Here is an 18,655-nt window from a genome sequence, read left to right as displayed (position 1 = left end):
ATCTGTATGACTTTATTCTGTTGGTGACCAAACCGTTTTAATTTCTATTGTCTTCCATTGTATGGTGAATTCTCTAAATATCTTATTTTATGCTCCACAGAAGATAGAACAACAAGAGGTTGAGTAAATGATGACAGAATTTTCATTTTTGGGTAAACTATACCCCTTTAATGTTTTTAACCCTAATTTTTAAAACAGGTCTACAGCTTTTTTGTAATATTTTATGTATATTAAGTATTTTTGATGTATGATCTGTATGTCTCAGATTGTTATGATATCATATAGGGCTGTATATTGGTTTTAATTTAATTATTTAAAAACAGTAGCGTATCTCTAAAATACTGTTTACTTCAGCTGTTTGGAATACATATATTTTCGATGACACCATTAAACAATATATTTATGTAAAGTTTGGTAATCAGTGTACATTTTCCAAATGTGAAATTTTCACCCACTACACCGTTTTTTTTTTTTTTTTTTTTTTTTTAAGGCTCTTTAATGGTATCAATGCTAGAAGAAACATTGACGTCCATTGAACCTTTCCATAACACAAACATCTTTTTGGGGACTTTTATAATGTTTCTTTAAAGCACTGTTCTTAGGGAACCAAAAACGGTTCTTCTATATATGCATCGCTGTGAAAACCTTCTGTTGGAACCATTGTTTTTTAGAGCCTAGTTTGAGTTAGGACAAACGTATATAGATCAGGAGGTATTTTCAGGTGGGGTTATTTAAAATACCAGTTGCTGTCCAAACTAAATGACCCAGTTTATTTAACCTTGGCAATTGGCGATTTCACTAGGGTTTTCAGACATCCTGGGATCTGTTCCCAGAAAAAAGCTCCCTCATGCTTGCCACTGTGTTCCACGAAGTGCTGTCTGAAGTAGGCCAGCAGGATGTGTCCAGACTCGTCCCTCTCAGCTAAAATATGTAGTGTCCCTGGAGCATTTGAAAACTCTGTCTTCATTTTATTATCTAGAAATAATTAAGTATTGCACCGACTCGTGGTTCCACAAAATCAAATGACACTTTTAGTGCTTTCTAAATCAATATATCATAAATAGCAATGGAAACACTGTTCCATCTCATTAAACTGGTATAGTTTGTATAGGTTGTTGTCTGTGTATAGGCAGCCTACAACAACAAGCTGTTGTTGATTCCCCCTGGGTTTTTATTCCAAAGTGTCTTTCCCAGCAGTTTTTTTTTTCCTCAGGCTTCTACCCAACACTATTGATGTACCCGTGCATGGGCACAATGGGGGAATAAAGGTGGCTTCAGTGCAGTCCACTGCCTCTCTCCCTTCTCCCAGGGGGGTAAAGTGCTGATCATTGGGTCGGAAAGACCTTGCGTAGGCTGATTCTAACAAAGCCAATTCTGGCCAAAGCCATAGACACATGAAAGACTAGGGGTTAAGCCCGGCCAGATCAATTTCTCTCAGCAACTCTCTGTGTCCCTGGCACTGAACAGGCAGAGCCCACAATGGCTTGTTTTCTGTGGCATAGAGCCGTGCCATTCTCCTCACTGATCCACTTTACAAAAGCCCATTACAGAGGTGCCAATTGAGCTTGAACAATCACCCACAAAAGCTGTTATTTACATAGATTCTGTCCCCGGGCCCAACCACTCTGCTAAAAAAAAAAAAACACATATCCAGTGACAGTTCTAGTAGAGCTCTCCTCACTGACTTTTGGTTCCAGTTGCAGTCGAGATCACTGAGGCATAAATGCATGAAAGCTTTTGAAGGATATGACAGCTAATAAATATTTGTAGGAATAATTATATTTTCTACATTTCATGGTAGCTAAACATAATAAAAATAATAATACTAATAATATATATTTTTAAATGTATTATTTATTACAATAATAATACAAAATCAGGGCACACTGAAAAATAATGGTGTAGGATTTACAACACAACATTTTTCATTCTGAAATTGCTAGTAAATTTCAAAAGACAAGTAACACATTGAGTTAAGCGTGAATTTTTTGAAGACTGATAAAATTTTTTCACGACCAAAATTATATTCCTATATAATTCCTATATTCCTATTCCAAAATTATCCTACAAATTTTTATGTGTGGAAAACTGTGTCACTAAAGCCCATCACTGTTAGATAGCAGGTGTTACTTAGACTTGAACAGAACTACTGAGAATTGAGGTTTTGCAGGCAGTCCATCCATGCACCTGCGCTCTGCCAACCCCCCTCGCGTTCTACCCTGCGTTTCTCTAAAATCAGCATGGTACGGTCTGATCTGGGCTGGGCTGCGTAGCCCAACTGTACCCACCACATGCCCATCCTCAGCATGGCTCACCATTGAGCACTATGAATAGAAACTTAGAGAACGAGAGATAAGCAGTAGGCTTTGGCACATGCCACACTTCGAGCAGCGTCACAACTCCAAGCAGCACTTTGGGGTTGCCATGGAAACAGGGACAAAATACAGCTAACGCTGCCCTTACACCATCATGCCCAATGAAGATTAGCATTGCACGTTTATTTCCAAATCTCCCTCGCAGGCGAGAGTCCTCCTCTGGAATTTGAGGGTAAAAGGAGTTTACCTATACTTTTTGAAGTTAGCATCAGCCTGGTTTCCACGACAAAACCCAATAGGATTTTTCCATTGGTTTTTTGGTTATTGAAAAAAACAAGGTCTATTCTTCACTAACTAGTTCACTGATAGAATCTACTGATTGTAGTGCCAATAGCATATCCCAGAGAATACTGTATATAAGACAAAAGTTTACCATTAAAGACCACCTTCTACACTTTTTAAGGCTAAATTGTGAACTTTGCACTTCATTCATCACTTTCATTCAGTGTCCATCCTCATTAACTGTCTGGAAAGACTAAATGAACAGACTGGCGTGTTTGTCTTTCTGCTCCATTTAGATATCCGCTTTTGTTCACCTCTGATCACGCTGTCCAGGCCTGAGTCCCCATCTGGAGGCCACACGGTCCATCAACCCAGTCTCCTATATAAACCCAGTCAAGAGGAGAATTCCCTGTATATGTTTTCTATTTACAGGGCATGCCGATGTCACGGCCTCTAGGATCTTGTGACAGTGATGTCTGGAATAGAGAACACTGACTGGTAATGTGCCTCAAACTTAAATCTGACTTCATGTGTATCAATGCTGACATAATTTGTGTTTGCTTGTGTTTTGTGTTGTATATTGGATGGGAAAACAGACTAAAGAGTTCAAGCCTAGAGTCTTTAGGGGGGCTGAGAGGATTGGGATTTTAGTTTGCATGTAATTATGACTAGGTTACATTTCTGCTTAGCACAGCAAATTTAGATCCTCTCTGAGGGCAACGGCGAGTGTGTGTTACAAGTGTAGTGGGTTTCCTTGAGTGACAGCACAGCTGGAGCACACACACACACATTTAGAAGAAAATAACCCACAGTATATGTTTGCTCATGGTAATATAAATTATGTAATTGATATGTCTTTGTTGTGGCCTGCAGCCAGTTCAGTTTTTAATGTTAAAACATTCTAAGGTCAAATCTACATCATTTGAGGCAATATCTCTTCAACATTCTGTTATTTTTAGCCAATGAGTGAATGTTTGCACAAGCACACTGAAAAAATAACAAACATCTTTGCTCTCAATATTGAGACGGGAAAATATTGCTTACACTGTTATGTCAAAGTCCTGTTCCTGATTCAACAAATAGCCTACTAGCGCTGCTTTTTGGACAAATTCAGAAATTTCACTTGTCATTAAAGTCTGTTATGGATGACTAAATGTAACTGCTCCATGAAGTCACCGGTTCCCCATGTGATACAGATCAAAATATATTGACTTTAGAACTTGACACATGAAACCAGGTCTCACCACTCTGTGAAAAACATACCAGGAACTCCCTGGAAAGACCTTGCTGCTCTGCAAACATTATTAGTTGACATAATCATGAAGTGACTATCTAACTAAATATCTAACTAAAACATTAAGTTCAAAAGGGTGGAGTGCTGCATTCAAGCCTGAGAACATACTTTGTATTTGTCGTTTGAACTGAAATTGTGAATAGATATGGAAATAATAAAGAATTTCCATGTCAAAAACGACATGTAACCAAATTCAAGGTTATTTTGGCTAGAAGTGGGTTACTCATAGCCTGGTCTATTAACGATGAAATGACGGCTATTGCTTGCTGGTTAGATGTCATATGAACAACCAGTCAGTACCTATTAGTTGTCAACAGTTTGATTCACTAAAGAACCGACTCATTCGAATGATTCCTTTGGAAATCAGACTAGTTGAGCTGCATGTTTTCGATTGACACAAGAGTAATTTGTTCAGGAATCGGACTACTATGTCCCGCTGTACATTTCTGGCTTACTGAAAAGAGTCGGCTCGTTCAGTAGCGATTTCATGGCATCACCAAATAGTAGTAGCCTACGTGGGTATTTCTCAAACTGAAGGCTTCCTCCTTGTGAGGCTGCGTCCTTCCTAGTCCAGTCCTTAGGAGGCTTGTAGTCCTCCTCAGCATTAAACACTACAATGAGTCTAGTATAAGTGCGCATGGCTACGTCATAAATGTTTATAAAATACTATTAAAATTATAATTTTAAATGACTTTGTATTAAACATCTTTTTCCATTAAGTACATGTAATCACAACCGTATGTAGTCTCCCAGTGGTTTACATTAAATGGTTTAGCATTATGATTCATTTACAACAACAAAAAAACAATGCCTTCATCTCCAAAATATTTTTTTGTATTGCATTATTAAGTAGTGACATTTTGTGAATTGGAATGTGTGCAAAGGATTGTGGGTGACTGAAGGGTGCATCCTTCAAAACAAGCTGAATGAAGGATGCAAAAAAGGCTGTCTTCAAAAGATCCTTCAAATTGAGGCGTCCTTCGAGAAAGCTTGATGACGTGGCAGCCCAGATATGCAACCATAGTATTGAGAAGCACGCCAGGAAACTCTGACTGTAGACTTTAGTCAGGGTAGATCAAATTAATACTAGCATGAAAATGAGGCTGTGAAGATAGACTAACAGTCTTTATAATGGCATGTGCAGTACAGGTCCTTACATGCAATTTTCTCAACTCACCTTGCAAAACAGTTTTATAAAGGTTAATGTCTACAGAAAGTCTTTTGGAAAGATGTTTCATCAGCTGAACAACCGACTGAGCATGGGAACTGACTATTCACCATTTTTTTAGTACCAGTTTCCAAACTTTATTGTGAAACATTTTGAATGACATTTCACACACACATATACATGTCGATAGCCTAGCCCTAGAAGATCATATTTTAACTCTCTCTCTCACACAAACAAACATGCTTGTCACTTTTCAGGACCAATGTGTGAGGTCACGGTCGCGTCCCCCCTACACAACCCTAGCACTCAAACACATAGCACTCCACCGTCAAGTGCTCTGCCCCTGCTAACGTGTTGATCTCTGATGCCTGTCTGCTCGTGACAAGCCTTCGGGCTGTCTGTTCACTTCTCTGTGCCAAACTCACGCCCTTGTGCCCTATCCTGCTGTGCCATTTGATGCACCTGCCTCAGGATGTCCGTGTCTGATAATTGAGGTGCAAATTCAGCCTGATGACAAAGAACACATTTGATCTTTACACACAATTACCACTTTAATGAAGCTTTGAGATAAACCGGCAGGCATTGTCCCATGCTTGTCTCTAGCTACGCTTAAGGATGACCTGATTAAACATAGACATTGGAATATGTTAGCATGCTTGAGAGTGTAGCTAAGATCTAAAAAGTTGAGATTATTTAGAAGGTATGTCTCATGCACCAGCTATGGTGTAGAGAGGAGAGAGAGTGATAGGACCAATTCAATGGATGGAGATTATTAGGAGGCCATGATTGGTAAGGGCCAATGGGTGGAATGTGGCCATGACACCGGGTACACCTCTACTCTTTACGAGAAATGCCATGGGATTTTTTTTTAATGACCAAGATACTGAAGATAGTGATACAGTTAATACAGGTAAGATACTGACTGTGTGTCTATTTAATTAAATTATAATGAAAGGCAAAATGAGTTATTCTACTATCTTTCTTTATATTTATCTTTCCAGGGATCTCCACTGAGACTTGCAATCCTTCTCTTAAGTCTGGTTCTTAACCTCTTTTACACCCATTGTCCAACAAAGTCACCCCATAATGACTAAGAAGTCTGGCATTTCTACTGTAATTATGACATTGTTACTTGTTTTCAAACCTTTTTAATGAACAGAAACTGAGTGTTGATGTATTAAATTCATTAATTGAAGTTCACAATGTAATTTCGGGAGGAGTGAACTCATCTAATCTTTCAATTAACTGCCGGAGCACATACTGTAAGAAGCCGCTCACCTTGCTCTGACGTCAGCTGTTTTGGCATCGCTCCACCTCCCCAACTCCACCAACATGATTTAGGCATCTTGCTATACTCATCAGCCAAGCATTGGTCCCACTGGGGAGTATATCTAAGCATGAGTTGAAGCTGTTTCATCGAGCCCCTCCACTGCGGACAACAAGCCAAATACACTTGACCTTATACTTAAAGAGTATATGGGCAAAGGAACTCATGAATCATGATTCATTTTGTGATACCAGAATACATACAGACATTCATTCTGTATGATATTTTGTATCTAATGGAATTAAATTAATTAAAAATAAATGGGGGGAGGGGTTAGGGGGAGTTACCAAAAGTGTTTGAATACTTTTTGAGGTCACTGCCTGGACCGCTCATTTTGGGACAAGAACATGTTTAGAATTTTCTGAAATTACATCCAGGTAGCACAGTTAATGACATGAGGAATTTACAATGAAAATTACTTCAGAGTTCACAAGACATGACCACATTAGTTACTGTATGTTTCTGGTCATCAATTATTTCTTGCTACGTGTCTTGGTTGATGTTTGTAACAACATTAGAATAAAATGCAGAGAAAAATATAAAGGAAAGAAAAAGGATATTTTCCTGTCCTATTTTATTGATTTGATTGTTTTATTGCACAGGTCTTAAGACCTGACTGATCAGTGATCATAACCGGTTCTACCAGAAAGACCCTGGAGGCAAAATAACGTAACAAGTATGCATTTATTAACATCCCAGCAAAGCAAGTATGATATAAAGTTCTTAGGCGTAGAAGTTAGTTCTTAGTTAAAGGCGTCCATAGCTCGCAATCCGAGGAATCTGCATTTCCTGTCTGAAGACGACTGCAGGGGCGCAGCCGACCCCATGGGAGGTATGGGAAGGGACCGTCCTGGTGGAGGTGAATGTAGGCGTCAGCATCTGCGAACTCAGACATGTGTAAGTACCGATCTTTTATACAACAACCATTAGAACACGATTGGATAGATGAGAAGGTAAAGTGACATAACAATTGAGTCTTCCCGTTAAAGCTTTCATCTTCGGTAATGTCTGTCTGATTCATAAATGAAATATAGGCCTACTTGATAAATGAAAGTCAGATTCGAGGTGTGACCATGAAACTGCATGACTAAGATGCTTTTTGTTTTTGTGCAGTGCTCCAAAGGTAGGACATATCTTAAAAACAGCTCACTCTCTCTGTTTTCTTTTCTCACACACAGCACCCGGCAGAAGAGACGGAGGCAGCTGTTGGAGCGGGTGGAGTGTGCAAACGTCTCAGTCTCCAGATGACCAGATGAATCACAACCTCTTTCTCACTCCACTTTCTATCCAGTCATTCTCTCTCATCCGGCATTTGTCTGTGTGTCTGACCCCCCTTCCCCCTCCTGCTGATCTATTTATATGAACTATTTTCAGGAGACACTTTTCCCCAATTTCCTCCTTGCGTCTGTTTTCTCCTCAGCTCCAGACTGGTGAGGAATTACTTTGTCAATCCCTGTGAGGCAAAGCTTTCCCAGCAGGCTTTGCGCTAAGGCCGATAGGTTTTGGAAAGTTTTGGAAGGGAGAGCGAGTGCTGTGTGTTCCACCCAGACATCTCCAAATTAATCATTCACGTTAATGGGATTCGTCCAGCGGCTTTTGTTTGCTGAACATCAAAGCCTGGTCACTGGGTTCGGCTATTGCTAAAAATATGATGACAAACAGACAGGACAGAAAGTGAATAAACTGTCATGTTTTATATAGACAGATTATTCTCCACAATTCAAAGCCAGTTCAATCTCTTCTTCATGAATAAAAAGACATGCATCTGCAGAGTACTATGATTGCGGTCACTTGCGTCTGTACTGTCCTCGAAACCCTCTCTCCATCTCATTTACATGGATAAACATGTAACATCTTGAATTAAAACATATTCCATTCAGACTAATGAGCCTCTCGATCGGCTATTACCAAGTACGGAAGCCAGCAAACAACCAATGCATGTTTATTTAAATCCCAAGGGCTAATTAAAGATAAAACGATGTGTCCATGTGTCAAGTTGAAAAAGAGAGCAATAGGCCCTCATTTATGAGTGTTTCTTCAACTAATGCATGGGCACTTCTTACCCTGTGGGATTTTAGAAAAGATAAAACACATTTTGCAACAGATGTTGAACACACTGAAGTTGCCACAGATATTTTCTTCTGTAGTGTTAGGCACATCCAAGTGAAACGGATTAATGAGGAAAAAAAAGTAAGGATCAATCATCTGGTCTTCCATCAATCGGTTGATGACTGAATGGAGGGAGATCTGAAAGTGAGCTTGCTGTTGGTTGTAAAGGACAGGGTTTAGGCAGACTAAATGATTGGAGAAGTCCTGAATACATCACAGAAGATCAAGGTATGACATTTTGATTAAAAATGAAAAGGTCCTAAAAACCATTAAAAAATTGTTACTTGAAATGAATTAAAAGTTATCTGAAATCAAATCAAAATTAAAATATTAATCAACATGAATCAATATAAATATTGTATATTATTTAAACTTAAAATTGTTATAGTTTAGCTAGTTGCCTATAGGCAACATTTTTCATTTCAATTCAGTTTAACTTGATGTAGGCTACTAAAATCACTAAAACTTAAATAAAATAAATCCTGTAAAAAATCATATGGTCAATAAGTTATGACAACTTTTTTACATTTCTTGAACTCGTAGAAATAAGTCAAAGAATTTTCAAGTTTATACAAGATTCAATACATTTTTAAGTCAGTTTTATGTAATTTAAGACTTAAACATCCAAGTTGATTGTACTTATAATAAATTAAGTCCGCAACTTTTTTTTTTTTTACAGTAGACATATTTTTAAAAAATTTACAAAATTGCCTAAACAAAATATAAATTAAAATAAAAGAATTCAAAATAGTAATGAAACTATAATAGTATCTAAACAATACTAAAATAACACTGACATGGATGGATCGTTCACAATAAGATCAATGCATTTAAAAAAGATACATTTTCATTTGCATACTGACTTTATAACATTTTAAGAGTTTAACATTTTATTTTCCCAACTGTACATGAATTTATTACAGTAGGATTCTGTCATTTCCAGCACATTGATGTATTGTGTTATAGAAATGACATTCAAACATGTTGTTGATAAAACAGCTGACTTGTAAAGCTAAAGCTAAAAGTCATAGCTAGTTTTTATCTGTCAGTATCACAATATAATACTGTGATATAACTGCCATATTTGGCTGGTCAGTAAACACTATGACAGCGAATTCAATATACACTGTATATTCTGTAATTAACCGACACTCAGGAGAATACAGGAACAGGAATAATAATCACTAAACAAACATGCAACATTAACACAAGACAAAACACTGTGGAGAACTAAAGGCTTAAATACACAAGTGGTAATCAGCTGAACAGACACAGGTGTGTGGATCTAATTAACAACCATGGAAGCTTAACAAGCAACGTGAACAATGAACAAAGGCAAACAAGAACAGACACAGTGAAAACTAAACCAAAACAGAACATATATGTTACAACAGCACACTTACAATATACAATATTACCGCTTGAGTGAAAATGACGCACTGCAACATTCTCGTGATTTTTCTGGGTCTGGATCAAGTGTACAATGTAAATCTATACATAAAGACCTCTAAAAAAAAAAAAAGTAATAAAGAAAAAAAATTTTTTTATAGAAAATATTTTTATTTTATAATTAAAAATCAATCCCTTGGACATAAAAAATGCCCATAGTTGAAGACTTGTGACATCACATGCATAGAAAGCACAGATTATAATCTTACTTCCACTTAAGTGCAATAAATAAAGTGTAAAAAAAATAGGATTTAAGTGTCCACTGGAATTGCATTGTGCCATGCAGACTGACGGTTCCCATCTGAAAACCATGCGACCCCCTGGAGGCCACAGATCTGATGTTTCTGGAAAGCACTATTGAATTTCACACAGCCTGTAAACCAGCCATAGTGTTTATTACCACAGATCCCACTAAACACAATGACCTTAAACACATCTCACTGTGCTCCAATGCCGCACGGCAGCGTTGCATAATTCCATTAAACCCACAGCCAATGGAGGTCTCATCGACACTCTCTGGACTCTCTTCCTCTCTGTCCACCATCAAATCTGATGGTCAGGGCTCTCTTCTCAGTCTATTAAGTCTGTCCCTATATGTGTCATTGATATTCACTCTCTTTTAATAACAGATATAGGGCACACACAGTGTCATCAATAGGACAAAGTTAAAAGTGTTACATAAGAGAGCATGGGGTGTTTTATCAATAACAAGCTGACAAGGGAGGTCATGTGTGGATAATATATGAGGGAACAACAGACTAACAGTACGGGCACAAATATTATGGTGGAAATACAGTCAAATGAGCATAAACGATATTTCAACAGATTACTGATAAAATAGCTTGGCGTGATATTGTGCATTCCTCTGGTGTTCTGCTTTTACCTAAAAAAGAGAAACCTACACAGATGAATGATGTAATGACAACAAAACATTACAGTGTGATAACAGGGTGTAAATCATGGACAAGGACTCATCAGGGCCTCATGGCAAGTGCATGAAGGACAATTAAAGTCTTCCTCTTTGTCTTTTAAAGGCAAACAGAGAGGCGCAACGGGACTGAAGTTAACAGTGATGAATATTATTAGTCAAGGATAAAAAAATTCTGCTTAAAGATTTTCTCTTGTTAGAAAACTACAAAAACATGTCAAATGTGTTGAAGTTGATCAAAAATTCACAGAGATGGCACTGAAGACAAACCATTGCAAACGGGACTCTTCCCCTAATTTATGCTGGATATATTCTATGATATGTCTTTATATATCTGTTTTAATTCTGATCTCAAATGTTGCAAATGTTCAAAAAACCATTGAAGATATAAGATCTATTGCCATCTACTGGTACACATTTCTATTTGCAATAAAGGCCACAGTCAATGAGTGAAACCTATTTCTTTATTTTTTAATAGTTTGCTGAACTGTCACTGACAATTGCTTACAATGAAACAGAAAATAACAAAAACTAAGACAACGACACAAAATATAAAATATTTGCTTTTACGTCAAGTTGAAATAACTATCTAGATACAATGTAATTATTTCAAAGGCTGTTAGACAAATATAAAGAACAATATAATTCCCTTTGGGAAAAAATAGCCTCTGCAATATTTATAATATTACACATTAAATAAAATATATTTTGATCATTTCTGTGATCTGAATCTCAAATATGATTACATTCCATTTGATTCAATTGCAGACCTCAAATTTTTCATTGATGGTAAAATACTTTTTCAGGAACACTTTAGTAAATACATTTACCAAACAAATTATATAAGGAGCAAAAAACCAACAGAACTATCTCTTCTAACATTTGTTTATATTGATACTTCTCTACGCAGATTAGAAGGCAATCTATATGTTCTCTTGTTATGCATTTTACCTCAATATCAGAGCACAAAAGTGTTTTTTTTTTAATTCATTACAACTGCCAGTCATGTAGACATACTTAAGACAGCCTCCTGGTGTTCAAGTGTTTTAGGCAATTTCAGGTTGTGTCTTGCGCTTTTAAGAAAACATTCTCTGCCCTCTGACCCTGCCTATCATGCACACCAATTTATTCAGCAATATTTTGTCAAGACATGACCTTGCATGATGTATTGTCGACGATTAGGCTTGTGTGTAGCGGATGATCTCACTCAAGTCATAGCCGGTCACTGCAAATGCGTAGCCGTCCCCATCACAGAACTTGGCTCCACAGATCTGCGTGTCAGTCACACACTCATTGTACATGTGCTCGATCTAGAAAGGGCAGAGAAATGCAGAGTCTACCTGAAATCAGCTGAACACACAAAGTGCTTTGCAACACTGAATACTCCAGAACAAAATATCAAGTCAAATGTTTTCATTTAATGTAACTACTAATGCAGTTCTAGTGCATGTACACTACCGTTCAAAAGGTTGGGGTTGGTTAAGATTTTTTTTAAATGTTTTTGAATGTATTTTATGCTGACCAAGGCTGATTTTATTTAATCAAAAATACAGTAAAACAGTAATATTATGAAGTATAATTACAATCTACAATAACTGTGTTCTATTTGAATATTAAAAATGTAATTCATTCCTGTGATGGCAAAGCTGAATTTTTAACAGTCATTACTCCAGTCTTCAGAGTCACGTGATTCTTCAGAAATCCTTCTAATATGCTGATTTGCTGCACAAGAAACGCTTATTATTATTATAAAGGTTGAAAACAGTTGTGCTGCTTATTATATTTGTGTAAACCGTTATTCTTTTCAAGATTCTTTGAAGAATAGAAAGATAAAAAGAACAGCATTGATTTGAAATAGAAATAATATGAACATTATAAATGTATTCACTGTAACTTTTGATCAATTTAATGCATCTCGCTGAAGAAGAGGAAAAAAAAAAACTGACCCCAAAATTTGAAATGCAGTGTGTGTCTGTGAAGGGTTTTACCTCTACACTGTTGGTCTCTGGGGTCAAGCTCAGATGCCACACTCTAACCCAAGAGTCTTCTGCTGCAGAGAGCAGCTTTTCCATTAAACAAAGAAAAACAATATCAGTATATGAGAGTTTACCATTTTAAGAATACATCTGAATATGAAAACTTAATTTAATTAAGCCTATTTGTGCTCAAAATGTATTTAAATAATATGATTACTAGACTCAAAGTGCAGATATGTGACCCTGGATCACAAAACCAGTCATAAGTCGCACGGGTATATTTATGGCAAAAGCCAACAATACATTGTATGGATCAAAATTATTGATTTTTCTTTTATGCCAAAATCATTAGGATATTAAGTAAAGATCATGTTCCATGAAGATATTTTGTAAATTTCCTACCGTAATATATATAAAACATTTATTTCTGTGTCGTGAATGCAGCAAAATCACAAACACAAATGGACAACTTTAAAGGGGATTTTCTTAATGTTTTGATTTTTTTGCACCCTCAGATTCCAGATTGTCAAATAGCTGTATCTTGGCCAAATATTGTTCTATCCTAACAAACCATACATCAATGGAAAGCTTATTTTTTCAGATGATGTACGTATAAATCTTAATTGACCCATGTGACTGGTTTTGTGGTCCAGGGTCACATATGTACTGATCCATACATTAATTGTAAGACACACAGACTGTACTGTATACATGTTTTCTCACCAGGCCAGTGAATGGGGCAATGTCCAGTGTGTAGATCCAGCGTGCATGAGCATTGACCTCTGCATGCAGTATACCAGTGATCGCCTCATACAGACGGATCTGTCCTGTCCCATAGCCTGCAATGACTGTGCCCTTCCACAGTTTTACTGAAGAACAACTTGTGCTGAGAGAAGAAGATACACAATTTAATAACATATGCAGTCTAATGATGTATTGGTATACTTCATGAAACACAGGCAGAATACGTTTTTGTTTAAACCGTTTGTAAAGTCGTTCTGATGTAAATTTTCGGATTCATGAAGCGGTGCGTTTTATGTTATTTTAGGCAAACTGACACTGCATTTTGATAACACTTACCATAACAATATATAATCACAAAGATAAATATAGCTGCAAGCAGCAATCATCGGGGTCAAGCACAAGAAGAGGATAAGATATGCCAACATGGCTGGGAGTGTCAGACCAACTGCAGCAAGGTCTGGAGATGACACGATACGATTTTGGTGAAAATCGGACGATCGGTCTAGAGGACGAGTTCGAAAAAGTAGGTTTTAAAAGAAAATAAAGATGGCGGACAGAAAGTTTGGCTGACTATGGCAAAATTGGTATCTATGTTTTCAGCATAACCCAAGGAATCTTTTAAATCAGTGTATTTACAATAGGCAAATTTAGTCAAATGTTATTAGAATTTTTGGAAATTTAATTATAACTTTTGACCAAAAGGTGGCGCTGTCTGGAAATCTTTTGAGTACCTTCAAGGCATTGTGCTGATGGCACATTCTGAGTTTTGTAATGTTACAGCAATGCATTCATTAACCATTGCATTTTATTTCACAAAACTGTATTGAAATCAATGGCAATTTCATGTTTTGTTTTGTTTTAGCGCCACCAAGAGGCTCAGTTCCACTATTTTTTTTATGTGTCCTCAGAGTGAGCCTATGCATCTGTGTATCAATTTTGGTGAAAATATCTCGATTCAATTCGAAGTTATAGACGTTTATGTGAAAAAAAACACGTCAAAAATGACTGACACGTGACTTTGATTGAATTTTAATACCTCTTACTATCAATATTTTGAGATTTGGGCATTGGCGTATTGTTATTGACCTATGTTTCCAAACTTCTGACGGTGGTCTCGTCTCGATCGGACTAGCGGTTTCGAAGACATCGGCAAATGTTTTTTAAGCGCTAAATTACAACGCTGCACAAACCATATGCCGAAACCTGACAAGTCTGGTATCGTTGGACTCGGCAACGATTCAGGAGTCTAAAGAGATTACTCTTGTGAGAATAAGTCGACCACACCCAAAGTTAAAAGCATTTGGAAAAATTCAACACTAGTTGGCACTGTTTTGAAAATTCTCAGGCTCCTTTAGAGCATCGTGGTGATGACCCATACCGAGTTTCGTAACAATTCGTTGATGCGTTCATAAAATACAGCATTTTAGCACATAATTCAAAATGGCCAACAGCCAAAGTGGCCGATTGGATATCAGTCAACTCAGCATGACGCCCTGAATCTAACAAGACCACATTTTTGGACAAACCATTAAGAAGTTATGAGCAAATATAACCATTTGGTGCATTCGAATCGTCTTGAGCTAAGGAATCAGAGGGGGAAAATTTTTTGTTTCTAGCCCTTATGGTTCAAATGTTATTAGTATAAACATGAGTGAAACTTTGGACAGTTGGTGGCGCTAGAAGGACTGAGTTGGAGACTCCAAATTTGCTATGGTGACAGTTCAGACTGTCCTCTATCAGTGTGCCAAATTTCACAACTTTCCCGCAAGCGGTTCTATGGGCTGCCTTAGACTTCCATGGCGGAAGAAGAAGAAGCAGAATAATAATAATACGAACGCTAACAGATACAATAGGTGCCTCCGCACCTTTGGTGCTTGGCCCCTAAAAAGAAAAAGAAGAAGAACCGGAACAGATACAATAGGTGCCCGCACCTTCGGTGCTTGGCCCCTAATTAATTATCTAATTAGTTATATGTAAAAATACATTTCACTGATAAACAAAAATGCATTGTTTATCAATACAATTTTTATTATAGAAAACAATTATTCGGAGCACCAGTATTTCTCAGCAAGCTTAACACATTAATTAAATAATTTTTGTTACAAATATGGCCAATTATTATTTTGCATCTATGCAATATACTGGTGCTAAACCTAAGAAGGGAGTCCAAAAGATCCCACAGGATTCTTGAACACATAATTCACATAATTTGTCATAATTCATGGGCGGGAAGTATGCTAATTAAAAATCAGCATGCATGCATGCCATGCCGTGCATGCTCCCTATTTATAAATTATTCGAATTCCCTTGCTTGACTATCCAATCTCAGGTTTACGAAGTGTTTCCAAATCCGAAGGAGAGTTTTTGGGAAGGACCACTTTACGTTCAAATTATATAGAATATACTCCTAAATAATGAAACCCATTGTCTCGTGTATAGTGAGTGTTACTTCCAAACATACTCAAAACCAGGGATCTTGTTGAGCAGTTGAAAATCCTCTCCTGATTTCCACACACAGAGGAGGCCAGAGTCATCAGCGCTTACTAAATCAGCAATGCCCTCCTGAAAAAAGAGGCCAATTTAATATTAAAACATTTGAGCCACCAGTAATTTAAAACAGCTGAACCAAACTTGACAAAATAAAACACCTAAAAATAGCATTTGCCATGTGGTTTACAAATGAAAGTTATTATAAGTTAATACCAGACTTCCTGAGCACTCAGAGGCCATGTCTGTAATGGCCTCTTTGTGTTCCTCCAAAACCTCAGACAGGGTGATGTTACTGCCTTTACTGGGAACGTCAAACACCAGCACTGAGCCAGATGAGACCCCTGAAAAAAGTGTGAGGAATGGAAAGGGACACTTTTAGAATACTAAGGAAATATATAAATGGCTCGCTTAGAACCTACAGATATTTACTATATATCCACTGCTGACAGATGAAGCCACTTACCTACACAAATGTACTTATCCCGCACTGCTGCAATCCCTCGGGCAAAAACTGCCTTAGCTGGGATATTACAACAGATAATGTCAGTTTTATGAAGTATGCAGTTAATCACAACCAATGTCACACACACAGTTCTTTCTTCAAATTAGGTGTAAATTAATAAACACATTTACGTTATTTACGGAGACAGAGGTGTGCACTGACCTGTGGGGGTCTCTGGTGTGTCCAGGGCATGCCAATAGACCATAATCGATCCATCTGATTCATACATCTGATGAATAAACATAGGCCTAGTTTAAGTCATGTTTCCCATGCATGTAAAGAGCATGGCATAACACTTGACCCACCTGAATTCCTTTCTGAGAAGTGAGAACTAGAAGATCTCTTGAGGGCAGGACACACCAGGCTGCCTGTCAGAGTTAAATGTGATCTAGGGTTAAATGTTAAAACAATGAAAAGTACAAATACTATCAGCCTACCAATTTAGGGTGTTAAAATAGTCACAGCATTAAAACATAAGCAAAACTGCACCAAAACAAGATAATCCAATCCTCTTACCTGCATGATGAGTGAGGAGCTGGTGGTCACGTTGCCCTCTTTAGATTGCAGCTGTCGGTGGGAATAGTTCAGGCCGTCCCAGGACGCACTGACCATGTTTACCACGTTGGCGTGGACCACCGTGAAATAGGTGAGGCAGCGCGGCGCGATGCGCAGGACGCTCAGGTTGTTGTAGAGCGCGGACGCGCTGCTCTTTATCGGAATGCTTTTCTCTTTGTGGTACATTTTCGCCATTTTTGAAGAGTATGGATGTTGTTTCTGATAGCGAAGCAGGACTTGGAAATCAGTTCAAAACAAAATGGGCAATTGTAAATCCTGAGAGTTTCTTGTGCTGTTTAAACCAACACTGGTAACTTATGTCCAGCCTGGTTCAAAGCGGCAAGATGTAAAGTAGGCTATAAAACACTGCTTCTTATCCAGTAACAACACACTGACATTTACGTTAATTAATCCCAAATATGATAATTTACCATGTAATTGCGCGTGATAACGTTACGTTAATTCTAGCCAAGCCTGAATGAAGGCAATTGAGTTATCCTGTTAATCCTCTTCGTTTCAGTGCAACTAGTTAATAAAATGGATAACATACACAGTTTCGCATGTTATTAGTCCAGTCAACGTCGGAAAAGAGGTATAATGGATATTGTTTTGTCTAATTGTATTCAAGCAAGGTCTCACCACCATCTCGCGTCTCTTGCAGCCATAGTGACGGAGCAGACATGTGTACCTGTGTAGAACGTCACACTTATCTGCGGTGCACGGAGGGACGCACGCACGCTTCTGAGCGTCTTAAAGACATAGGCTACAGCTTTTTTATTATCTATCTATCTATCTATCTATCTATCTATCTATCTATCTATCTATCTATCTATCTATCTATCTATCTATCTATCTATCTATCTATCTATCTATCTATCTATCTATCTATCTATCTATCTATCTACCTACCTACCGTATGTTATTTATGGTTATATTACTGTATGTTCATGTTCAAAAAAAAAAAAAAAAAAAAAAAATCTATATATTGTTTCAAACAGATGCTATCATTTGAATAGTTTCATAGATTATATTGTTTGGGAAAAATATTGGATTTATAATCAATATCTTACCATGCTAAACAATATTTTGTACAATATAATGATTAATGTAGCCTAGCCTATATATAATGAGCCAGTACCTTTTTGTAACAGATGTTCTGAAACAGCAGTGCTAAAATGACCATTTATGTCATCAAAATGATTTTTCTATAAAGCTCAAATGATGGTTGACATGACAAATTTGTGTTTGCTGTATTTGCAATGGATTGATTAGACTGGATTAATGCACAAGCATTTATTTGTCTTCTCATGTTTGCTGGTGTCTACAAATCTCACAATGAAGCCACAACTATGGCATGCTGAATCAGGGAGGGTGATTCTTCGGGCCATCATGCCACTGTGCAATTTTCTAAAATTGTTAGGGGTCATCCGATTTGATGACAAAGAAACGATGTGCCAAGAGAGAACACAATAAACTGTTAGTGACAGATTGGAAAAATGGGTTTAAATGCAAGTAA

At 37.4% G+C, this 18,655-nt stretch overlaps 1 protein-coding gene across 6 annotated transcripts; it reads right to left on the bottom strand.

Annotated features, from left to right (window-relative positions):
• Positions 1 to 11,315: 11,315 nt before the first annotated feature.
• Positions 11,316 to 17,889, bottom strand: wdr54 (WD repeat domain 54). 6 transcript variants are annotated; one of them, XM_079608214.1, is made up of 11 exons: positions 17,779 to 17,823; positions 17,571 to 17,664; positions 17,101 to 17,375; positions 16,890 to 16,952; positions 16,747 to 16,813; positions 16,546 to 16,602; positions 16,296 to 16,423; positions 16,054 to 16,154; positions 13,572 to 13,734; positions 12,861 to 12,935; positions 11,316 to 12,182 (listed from the first exon to the last, which is right to left on the bottom strand). In XM_079608214.1, exons 3-11 carry the CDS (start codon positions 17,332 to 17,334, stop codon positions 12,051 to 12,053), a joined length of 1,020 nt encoding a protein of 339 aa, XP_079464340.1. In that variant the 5' UTR covers positions 17,335 to 17,375; positions 17,571 to 17,664; positions 17,779 to 17,823; the 3' UTR covers positions 11,316 to 12,050. The 6 variants fall into 6 exon arrangements, with proteins under 6 accessions (XP_079464340.1, XP_079464342.1, XP_079464337.1 ...); XM_079608216.1 differs by having other exon boundaries at positions 17,101 to 17,358; positions 17,779 to 17,821; XM_079608211.1 differs by lacking the exon at positions 17,571 to 17,664 and having other exon boundaries at positions 17,779 to 17,889.
• Positions 17,890 to 18,655: the final 766 nt, after the last annotated feature.

This window comes from Phoxinus phoxinus, assembly GCF_949152265.1.
Source record: "Phoxinus phoxinus genome assembly, chromosome: 3".
NCBI lineage: Eukaryota > Metazoa > Chordata > Actinopteri > Cypriniformes > Leuciscidae > Phoxinus > Phoxinus phoxinus.
The sequence above is the reverse complement of the archived record's forward strand: the minus strand, read 5'-3'. Positions and strand labels throughout refer to the sequence as shown.

What these genes read in the sequence shown, in the direction of transcription:
- wdr54 (XM_079608211.1), bottom strand. Translation starts at nt 17,821, where the DNA reads ATGTCTGCTCCGTCACTATGGCTGCAAGAGACGCGAGATGGTG. An exon ending in GCAAGAGACGCGAGATGGTG is followed by an intron (nt 17,376 to 17,778) that starts GTGAGACCTTGC and finishes CTGATTTCCAAG; the next exon opens with TCCTGCTTCGCTATCAGAAA. An exon ending in TTGCCCCATTCACTGGCCTG is followed by an intron (nt 12,936 to 13,571) that starts GTGAGAAAACAT and finishes TTAATGGAAAAG; the next exon opens with CTGCTCTCTGCAGCAGAAGA.